This window comes from Macrobrachium nipponense, chromosome 19 (assembly GCF_015104395.2).
Source record: "Macrobrachium nipponense isolate FS-2020 chromosome 19, ASM1510439v2, whole genome shotgun sequence".
In the NCBI taxonomy this organism is placed as follows: domain Eukaryota; kingdom Metazoa; phylum Arthropoda; class Malacostraca; order Decapoda; family Palaemonidae; genus Macrobrachium; species Macrobrachium nipponense.
The window spans coordinates 9,346,012-9,357,514 of NC_061088.1; the positions used below are offsets into that span (position 1 = coordinate 9,346,012).

General features: G+C 35.9%; 2 protein-coding genes across 2 annotated transcripts; one reads left to right on the forward strand and one right to left on the reverse strand.

Annotated features, from left to right (window-relative positions):
• Positions 1-2,181: 2,181 nt before the first annotated feature.
• Positions 2,182-11,461, reverse strand: LOC135212591 (uncharacterized). The gene is made up of 4 exons (XM_064246150.1): positions 11,357-11,461; positions 3,976-4,173; positions 3,192-3,338; positions 2,182-2,467 (listed from the first exon to the last, which is right to left on the reverse strand). The coding sequence occupies exons 1-4, from the start codon at positions 11,459-11,461 to the stop codon at positions 2,246-2,248; spliced, it is 672 nt and encodes a 223-aa protein (XP_064102220.1). The 3' UTR covers positions 2,182-2,245.
• Positions 8,934-11,260, forward strand: LOC135218885 (uncharacterized). Its single transcript, XM_064255334.1, has 2 exons — positions 8,934-9,811; positions 11,239-11,260. Exons 1-2 carry the CDS (start codon positions 9,051-9,053, stop codon positions 11,258-11,260), a joined length of 783 nt encoding a protein of 260 aa, XP_064111404.1. The 5' UTR covers positions 8,934-9,050.
• Positions 11,462-11,503: the final 42 nt, after the last annotated feature.

Genomic DNA, 11,503 nt, shown 5'->3' on the forward strand with positions numbered 1-11,503 from the left:
CGAAATCATCACTGCCGGAAAATCGTCGTCTTGCCTTTGAGTGTCTGAATCGGAAGGAGCTTCTAGTGTCAAAGTGTTAGTTACGCTTTAATGGTTTATGGCAGGAATTATTGCCATTAGAATCTCTCTCTCTCTCTCTCTCTCTCTCTGTTTTCTCCGGTAGAGTTTTGGAGGTTCGCCTCCCCCGCAAAACTTTGGGCTCGATCCCGAGCTTGTCATGATGCTTTAGATAAGTTTGTATTAAAGTCCACGGTATAAATGTTTACTTAGGCAGTAAATGATGTGCCTGGTAGTTAATCAACTGGGGTGAGTTCTGACCTGAAAACACACTGCGATCCAAAGGCCTGGAATATATATATATATATATATATATATATATATATATATATATATATATATATATATATATATATATCATATATAAATTGTTTCAAAGAGAGAAAGAACGAAAATGGTAATATATAAATAAAATAAAGGAGAGAGAGAGAGAGAGAGAGAGAGAGAGAGAGAGAGAGAGAAGAGAAAAAAAAGAAAAAAAAATTAAAGTAAAAAATCACTGAAATTTAAAGATGTTATATCTTTTTCTTTATCATGTAAGCGTAATCTTTTTTTTTTTTTTCTTTATCATTCCTTTATTATGGTAAGACGAATCTGGTTTTGAGAAGAAGAGCTTTGTTATTTTTTGTAGTTTTCTGTAAAAGAAAACTATTGCGATGGCTATTTGTCTGTCCGCCCTCAGATCTTAATGACTACTGAGGCTAAAGTGCTGCAAATTGGTATGTTGCTCATCCAGCCTCCAATCATCAAACGTACAAAATTGCAGCTCTAGCCTCAGTAGTTTTTATTTCATTCACGGTCAAAGTTAGCCGTGATAGTGCTTCTGGTACCGTATAGGTGCCAAGAACTCATGCCATAACCAGGCTGGAGCTGAGATTTTCGTATCTGCGGCTGAGATTTTAATGGAACGTGGCTGAGAGTTTCATACAGCATTGTACGCTGTACAGTAAACTCGACTGCGCCGAAGTTTTTTCGGTGTTATTTTTTTTTATATCGTTCCTTTATCATGGCAAGACGAATTTCGAATCTGGTTTTGAGAAAAAAGGACTTTGTTCATTTTTTTAATATATTTTTTTATATACTGAAGTTCCGTATTCTTTTCGCTCAGGAAGGTTTGTGTGTGTTCTAGTCGTTTGTGAAGACTTTGTATACTTGTTTGTGCTGCGAGATGTTTGTTCTGATGATATTGTTCAGCTTCCTTTTTCTTTCTTTCTAGATCGGCTATTTAAGGGACCGTGTTGCCTTTTCAATGAATGGGTTTTGCCTCTTACTGATGATGAAAGGTTTGCGATACCTGCTTACAAATATTAGGGACGATAGTTGAGTAAGATGAACGTATTTCTTCAAGATTGCGTTCTTGCTTGTCAATTCCGTTATTATGTGTGAACATTATTGTTCCTCATGTACAGCTCCTTGTTTGTCTGTATGTTTCTGTTTGTCATTTTTTCCAAACGTCCAACCTTTATCGTTACTGGTAAACAGTTCAGGTACTATCGATGATGCAGTGTCAGTTCACTTCACGCGGTGCACTGTCGGCATAACTTAAAATTCTTTGCAACGTCCCTTCGGCCTCTATCTGCAACGACTTTCATTACTTTTACTGTACCTCAGTTCATATTCTGTTTCTTCCATCTTACTGTCCACCCTCTCCTAACAATTGTTTCATAATGCAACTGCTTTGAGGTTTTCCTCCTGTAACACCTTTTATACCTTTTACTGTCAATTTCTGTTTCAGCGCTGAATGCCCTTAGTTGCCCCAGTGCTTGGCATAATGCCAAAATCTATATAAATGAAAAAAAATAAATAAAAAAAGGAGTCCCTTTTGCCCATGGCTGAGACCCCTTTCATTTCCTTTGCTGTACCTCCGGTCATATTCTCTTTCTTTCATCTTACTTTCCACCCTCTTTTAACAATTGCTTTATAGTGCAACTGCGATATATTTGATTTCCTCCTATTGCCCCTTTCAAATCTTTGTAATCTTTGATTTTCTCTTTCAGCGCTGAATGACCTCATCATAGGTCTCAGCACTTGGCCTCTGGCCTACATTTGATATCCCATTCCATAAAAAAAAAGTAAACAAAACGAAAAGGAAATCTAATCTATTTATAAATTAAAAGCCAAATAAGTAATTCTACATGAGGTTATGAGGATTGGCTTAGCCATCTATATAACTCGCAGGTGTACAGCTTCACAACTCCTTCATGAAATAGGTGAAATAGGAGGTGCCCAACCCATTCCTGACGGCATCCACGTCCAGCAGGGGCCTTCCCGTCCCATGTTTGATGGTCGCAATGTCCGTCCTCCTGACGGTGGAGTGTCCCATCTTCTTGGCTATGCGGTCTGTGAAGGCGTTCACTGATTGCATGGTGGCCACGTCGCAGCCCAGCTCCTTGCCCTTGTCCTCGCTCATCTGGTGAGGTTGGAATGAAAGTCAGGACGGTTCCTGAGTCTAAAGGGCTCTCTAAACGAACACAGTTGCGGACACACTACACCGTTCATGTTAGGTGCAGAGCTACGTAACTTGAAGCACATTTACATTAAACCTTTTCGCTTTCATACTGATATTACTTATTTAAACTGGCAATGAATTCTCAGATTTAATGTTCTTTAGCTTTACTTTATTTAATATTTTATTTTAAATCCCTGAACATTACCCTTTTCTGCAACAAGAACTCCAAAAAGTTAGAGATATTGCTAATTTTTTCCGTTGAGGGAAGATATGACGCTTGCTGTTACTTCTTGGTCTTGTGGTTGTGATTTTTGTTTACCCTGCGTACTTTTTTTTATTTTTGTATCATAATTCACGTTTAAAAGGGATATGAGAAGGGGTGAAATATAAAGTGTCAAAAATGGTGGGCGCTGCAACTGAATCAACTATGTTAACAGGAAAGTGAGAGAGCGAGAGGGAGAGAGAGAGAGAAAGAGAGAAAAAGAGAGATAGAGCTGGAGGGAGAGGAAGTGAGAATAGAGGGGGTGTTAGGTAGTGGAAAGAAGGAAAGAGTGAGAGAGAGAGAGTTTATCAGTTGTCGTTCAGAGTTTTCCCGGGCATTGCCGGGTTGGTCAGCTAGTACATTATATGAAAGCGCTGACTGAGGGCTATGGAGCCCCCTATTCCCCCACGACCCCCTTCTCACCTGAAGAAGCTTTCTTCCCAGGCCTCTGTTGCTGTAGTCTGGATGAACAGACAGACACTGCAACTCCAATTGCTTTTTAAATCTCCCGTCTTGCAAGACATCGATGTCTGAACACAAGTCGTGGAGCACTTTCGTGTAATGGTTCGACTGCAAGAGAAAGAAGTATATATATATTCAAGCTCGTTAAACTTGTAACAGGCCTTAGCGGACGGCCTGGTTTAAGCAGAAGTGGTTGACCTGTTGAGTCTAGGATTTCACCATTTCATGGTTAACGATTCATTCCGTTGGCTTCTTGGGTCTCCTTGTGGCCCATTTCCGCTTTCACCAGAAATCTAAGGGCTGTTCCAGATGTCAGGAGAAATAATTGACCTCTTTTTTACGACTCTGGTGGAACTATGGCAGTAATATGATAAAAATCTTTGTGCAAAGAATAAAACCAAACTTAGAACTAGGCCAATAAAATATAAAATCTTTGTGCAAAATATAAAACCAAACTTAGAACTAGACCAATAAAATTATATAGAATCTTTGTGCAAATTTTTTTTTAAACTCAGAACTAGGTCAATGAAATATAAAATCTTTGTACAAAAATTTTTTTTAAAACTTAGATAGAACTAGGTCAATAAAATTATACGAAATCTTTTTGCAAAAAAATAAACTTAGACAGAACTAGGCCAATAAAATAATACAAATCTTTGTTAAAAAAAACTGCAAACTTAGACAGAACTTGACCGATAAAGTGATAAAAAATCCTTGTTCAAAAGATAGCAAACTTGAACTATACTTTTTCGGTTTCAAATCCTCCCTTGGGGAATATTTCTTGGTCGTCCTCGTGCAGGAGAATCCGGCTGAGTATGAAGGCGACCAGCTTCCCGGAGGACTTCTCCCTCAAACCGAAGCTGACCTGACTGCCGAAGGTCGGCGGCAGGACCTTCTTCAGCATCGGATAGAATTCCTCGAAGGTCATGTGAAGTCCTACGCACTTGGGAGGGAAGGAAGGAAGGTGGAGAGGGTTAGCTTAAAATGATTAGTATTAATATTAAAAAATCCTCATAGTAGGACGAGTCTTCAAATGGAGAAACAAGTCCACAGTTATTTAAATTTACATATATTCAAATTTAAAACTTTAAGGATAGCTTTCAGGAATCTGTTCGGTTCCTTTTATCAATCTGATTGATAAGGGGAACTGAACAGATTCCCGAAAGCTGATTGATAAAGGAAACCGAACATATTTTTACATAATTGTGGATTTGTTTCTCCAGGATTTATATTATTATTATTGTTGTTGTTGTTTTCATAGACCGATTATTCTGCAAACTTCAAAAAAATTGCACTTAATATGCAAAGTAGAAACAGAGATGATAATATTAGTAGTAGTAGTATTCAAGATGAGCTCATTTCCATAAACCAATTATCTGCAAACTTCAAAAATATATAAAAAATTGCACTTAATATACATAGTAAAAAAACATAAATATAATAGTATACCCCCTAAAAAGACAGCTTAAAAACATACAGAGATAAACGCCAGAATGAAGACGGGAAGAAGATAAATGAAAGTTTGATCACAGCAGCATCTTCCAGACTCGAGAGCGTCAGCATCAGTAACGTTGTACGTACAGGGTGTCCATAAAGTCCCAGTGCCATTAAAAGTATTTATTGTCCAGATGGTACTGGGACTTTATGGACACCCTGTATTGATGATGTTGCGCTGGGGATGCTGGAGACCCTTGTGGCGTTATAGATGTTGAATGTTGATGTTTGATTTTGTAATAATGATGTTAGACGGTTAGGCACCGGGAGAGTAAGTCAGAGCTGATGTTAATTTTCTCTAAAATAAAACTATTGTGTCGGGTTTGCCTGTCCGTCCGCACTTTATTCCGTCCGCCCTCAGATCTTCAAAACTACTGAGGCTAGAGGGCTGCAATTTAGTGTGTTGGTCATCCACCCTCCAATCATCAAAGATACTATATTGCAGCCCTCTAGCCTCTGTAGTTTTTATTTTATTTAAGGTTAAAGTTAGCCTCAATCGTGCTTCTGGCAACTTGACTCTCCTGTACAATTACCATTATTGTTGCTGATTGTATCAATGTCTTCAGAAGACAACATCTATATGCATTTAAACGTCTTTTCTCTTGAGCTTTCTTCTTCATGTTCAAATTTAAATTCATTTCATTTATATTGGCCTAATACAGTATAGGCCACCACAGGGTCGTGGTCAAAGTCTCGTGGGCCGCGGCTCATACAGCATTGTACCGAGAACGCCGAAAGATAGATATGGTTTTCGGTATCCTTGATTATACGCTGTAGTGGCTGTACAGAAAACTCGCCTGCGCCGAAGTTTTTAGTGGTTTCGTTACGTGGCCGGTTTAGTAAAGATGGATGACTACGAATGCTGCCAATTAGGGTTATTTGAGGTCCTTTTGAGATGTTAGATGTTAGATGTTGAAGGTAACGTTCGATGTTTTGATTTATCAGCGATGCATATAAGATTGAGCCTCGCCAGAATGGCAATAATAATAATAATAATAATAATATCGATTATATATTTTGCAACCACTCAAGACGAGAACCTCTGAAGTTCCCGCGTTTACTGGACAATAAATGAACTGAACTTAAATTCAAACACTAAGAAGAAAGCTTAAGTGAAAAGATATTTAAATATAATAGATGTTGTCCTCTGAAGACATGAATTAAATCAACACAAGTAAAGACAGTAATTTGTAGAGAAGAGTCGAGTTTTCATCAAAATATATTAATTAAAATCCACACAAGGGCGTTGAGTCTATTCGGCTCTTAGTATTGTTCTGGAAGTTTAATAATAATAATAATAATAATAATAATAATAATAATAATAATAATAATAATAATAATAATCAACGAAACAAAAACTTCTTTCAGTTTTCTTCTGAAGATTGAAAAAGAAACCAACAAAATCACTTTGTAAGTTGTTTACTTCTACTATCGTTTCCAGAGGCCGTGTAATAGTGTTTTTCCCAAATATCTAACAAACCGGCTTATGAATTTCCATGAAACTACAGCAATGAATGTTTCAAACATTGGTCTAATTTTTGGTGGTACAATGAATTGACAGATGTGCTTAATTAGGCCGTTTACTCTTAGAAAAAAGAGGAACTTCTTCCCCTCCTTCAGAGCGTTTCGAAGAAGTGGTACATAATCACGTAACTGTGACGCAGAGGTTCCCCCAACCCTCCTTCGGTGTTTACACCTATGGCTATCCTAGTACTCCCCCCCCCCCCCCTCTTCCTTCTTGCCTTCTTTCCTTCATTCCCATTGTTATTAGGCTACCGAGTAAATCCCTGTTAGGAAAGACTGTGTACTGCATATATAAAATGAGCCGGAAGAGCAATAAAATGTTTTATGGTGGTAGATAATGATTAGATGGTTAACACAAATTATCAAACATAATAGAAGAGGTTTAAAACAGGGGTGTGGAATCGCACTGAGAGATATTCTACTCGGACTCCTACAAATTTTAGATTGGCGACAACAAAAAAATAAATAAATAAATAAAATAAAATAAAAACATTAGTAGAAATAGAAAAGAATTTTTTTCCTTGAGAGAGTTTTATATTTGGAATAAGGTGATTGGGGCAAGACTGGATCAGGATTCAGAAATAATTTCACCGACTTCGACTCCTATCTCAGAGCCCTTTTAGTACATCCAAGGTAATCCTCGGCAGCAGTTGTAGTAGTAGCTCTGAACTATTTCATATAGATTCGACTTTAGTCATGGCAAATATGTTGCTTTGTCCTCGCCATTGCAAAACTACAATTGCGCTGAAACTCTTCACCATTTACAACAGAGAGAAAGAAAGAAACCGCCTGAAAATGAGTATAAATCGGTAAGAAAAGTATGACTAAATAAGTACATGATATATTGCAATATACTGCTAGCCATATAATATATATATACCTATAATATAATATAATTATATATATATATAAATATATATATATATATATAATATATATATATATATACACATATATATATATATATATATATATATATATATATATATATATATATATATATATATATATATATATATATATATGTATATATATATATATATATATATATATAGATATATATATATATAGTATATATATATATATATATATAATATATATATATACATATATATATATATATATATATATATATATATATATATATATATATATATATATATATATATATATATATATATATGGCTAGCAGTATATTGCAATATATCATGTACTTATTTAGTCATACTTTTCTTACCGATTTATACTCATTTTCAGGCGGTTTCTTTCTTTCTCTCTGTTGTAAATGGTGAAGAGTTTCAGCGCAATTGTAGTTTTGCAATAGCGAGGACAAAGCAACATATTTGCCATGACTAAAGTCGAATCTATATGAAATAGTTCAGAGCTACTACTACAACTGCTGCCGAGGATTACCTTGGATGTACTAAAAGGGCTCTGAGATAGGAGTCGAAGTCGGTGAAATTATTTCTGAATCCTGATCCAGTCTTGCCCCAATCACCTTATTCCAAATATAAAACTCTCTCAAGGAAAAAAATTCTTTTCTATTTCTACTAATGTTTTTATTTTATTTTATTTATTTATTTATTTTAAATAAAAGATCAACATTATGACAAAAAATAATATAAAAATCATTTCTTCAGTTAACTCTGCAAGATATTCAACATAAACCGGATACTTATAATAATACCCAACTTTCCATCATTTCCCTTAGCCAAATCCCTGATTAACGTCCAACAAAAGACATCTCCCAAAGACTCTGGGGTATATGAGATCCCATGCCAGGACTGTGACCAATCTTACATCGGATTTACAGGTAAATCACTTCCCCAGAGATTAATACAACACAAACGGTCAGTTAGGTATGGACAACAGAACTCGGCTATTTTCAACCATATAAATGAACATAACCATAGAATAAACTGGAATATGTCACGTGTAATTTATAGCAGCAACTGCCGGTACAAGAGTCAAATGATGGAATCGGCCTTAATAAAAGAGAAGCAGGTAATGAACATCTCAAAAGGGAAATGGATATCAGATATCGTCGACGCAGTGTTCATTCAACCAACGCTTAAGAAGATTAAAGGAAGATTATCAGCGGGGGTGACCTAAATTGGCTTACTTGTGGACGAATCTCTTGGTATAAATACCACCTTTTCTGTAAACTTTTCTCATTCATATACCTGAAGAGAGAGACAGCAGTCTCTGAAATATAGTAACTTTCCTCTCTACATTTTGGTGTTTTTATGGGCTCCTTTTATTAGATATATATATATATATATATATATATATATATATATATATATATATATATATATATATATATATATATATATATATATATATATATATATATAAGTATATATATATATATATATATATATATATATATATATATATATATATATATATATATATATGTATATATATATATATATATATATATTATATATACATATATATATATATATATATATATATATATATATATATATATATATATATATATATATATATATTTATATATATATTGCTGATGCTATGGGGATGACTCCGAACGCTGTCCGAGTGTTGGTGAACCGTGGAAAGAATCCTCATCCACCTGAAACACCACCTGCATCATTAAATACGTCGCCTCTGGTCTTTGACAACTTCACCGTTGGTTCCATTAGGAGACATGTGTACAGCATGTTTGCTGCTAAGCGATTTTTCACTATTGCCACTTTAGCGGAAGAACTTAAAATGCTAAATATCATTCCTGAAGAAACATCTGAGAAGGCAGTATGACGAATCCTCCATAACATGGGTTTCCAGTACAAAACATCCCAGCGGAAAATGTACCTGAGGAAAGAAACTTTGGACGTTGTTTGCCGCCGAGTTGATGCTCTACGATCCCTCCAGCAACATCGTGATGAAGGAAGAGAAGTAGTGTATGTCGATGAGACGTGGTTTACGACGAGAATGCAACATAGCAAGGAGTGGGTGGACACCTCTCAATCTGTCACCAGTGCCACCTACAGCCGGCAGGTGCCACCAGGAGAAGGAGAGAGGTTTGTGGTGGTAGCAGGTGGTACACCTAAAGGTTTTGCAGAAAATTCATTTTTATGCTTCCCTGCGAAAAATAAAACCGGCGACTACCATGGAGAAATGAATTCAGAGATATTTATTCGGTGGCTAACATCACAGCTCCTGCCGTCGCTTGAGGATCCTTCGGTGCTGGTGCTAGACAACGCCCCATACCATAGCCAATTGACAGGAGATAGCCGATGCCCAACAACAGCTACAAAAAAGGAGGATTTGGTTTACTGGCTCAGGTCTCGAAAAATACAGTATCCAGCTCACGCAACACGCCCTGAGCTTCTAAAGATATGCAGGGGCAACCGGCCGAAACCAGTTTACATTGTGGATAATATAATCCGTGAATGGGGCCATGAAGTGGTTCGCTTGCCCCCTGCCCATCCTGAGCTCAACGCCATCGAGCAGGTGTGGGGCTGTATGAAACGACAGGTGCGCTCCTCGTTGCAGCGGTTTAGCCGTGCTGATCTCTTTGCCAGGCTTGAAGAGGCCAGGCTTGCTGTAACAGGGAAGACGTGGGCTGGCGCTGTCAGGAGATCAAGATATTTTGAAGATGATTACTGACTTTCAGATAATATTCAAGACAGTATAGATCCGGTCATCATCAACATTGATAGTGACGAGGAAAACGATCTTTTCCTTGAGAGTGATGATGAGTAAAATGTATAAGTGTCCATTTCTTGTTTTTTTTTTCATCCCTCATATATCTATGCTTTCCAGCAATTGGTGATAACATTATTTTGGAAAAGCAAAGCTAATGAATACTTTGATACGAGTATATCAGCTTGGCATGTAGACAATGTCAATGGATTTCTCAAAGTAAGGTTTATTGGTTCATTAATTGAAGTCAGGTATAATTCCAGTGACAAAGTCGCAATGATATTTGTCACATACCTTTTAAGTAACAAAAATAGGTACTGGTACTTATAACGTAAATAAATATATAAAACTATAGGTTGAAATATAATAAATCTTATGTATGTATGAAAACACACACACACACATACATACATATATATATATATATATATATATATATATATATATATATATATATATATATATATATATATATATATATATATATATATATATATATATATATATATATATATATATATATATATGATTTCAAAATTTATCAAATGGCCGATGTCAATGCCCTATATGAAACATCTTTTAGAAGTCTACCTTCTAAGGAATTCAAGCTACTCTCTCTGGTGAAATTGATATGATAAATTATATCAAACAATGCTCTCTGTCATTTTCTTCCTGGCAATTGATGTATCGAGTAACCTGTGTTGTATGGATGAATGAGTCCTACGGCTTAATCTAAAGAAAACTATATTTCTATTGCTTTACCAACACTCGCTTGAAGTGCGAAGTGTAGGGTTAGCATGGCTTCTTTCGTCTCCTGTCATAAGTCTCATTCTTGATCTTCAATGTAAGTGAGTGGGTAAGATATAAAAGGTTGGTCTTGTGTTTAGGTAAAGTCTAAAGTCACGAATCACATTACCAGGTATGCTGAACTTTTACTGACAAAGAATTTCGTATTGCTTGGGGTAGGTCATATGACAATTATCTATGGAGTTAAACAGGCGTTTAACAATTCGGAGGATGGGAGGTACAGGGGAAGAAACGTTATACCAACGCCACTGAGGGACGTCATCACTTTTGCGAATGTGTGGGTGGCTAAGACTGGCTTTAGCCTCATTTTCTTAAATAAAAAAGTTAATGAAACGTAATTGGCAATGCACAGTATTTCCCAAATTTTTAAGCCATTGTATGAAGTGCTCCCTGCTTTGATATCATGGAAATCCATCAGTTATTTTAGGAGTTATTTAAAAAAAAACACTATTACACGGCCTCTGGGAACGTTAGTAAGTGTGTAGTAAAACTAAATGTAAATACTTAGAAGTAAACAAGTTACAAAGTGATTTTGTGAGTTTCTTTTTCAATAATAATAATAATAGTAGTAGTAGTAGTGGTTACTGTTGTTGTATTTCATCAAGGAAACTTGATAATACACGTACCAAAGGTCCTCGATCCACGTACGATACCTTCATCAGGTCGTATATGTCGTCTTCGTCTTGGGGAGTGATGGGAATTTCGTGCAATTCTACGTTTACGTTGGCCATTGTTACCTGAAGGTAGTAAAAATAATTATGAATATATATATA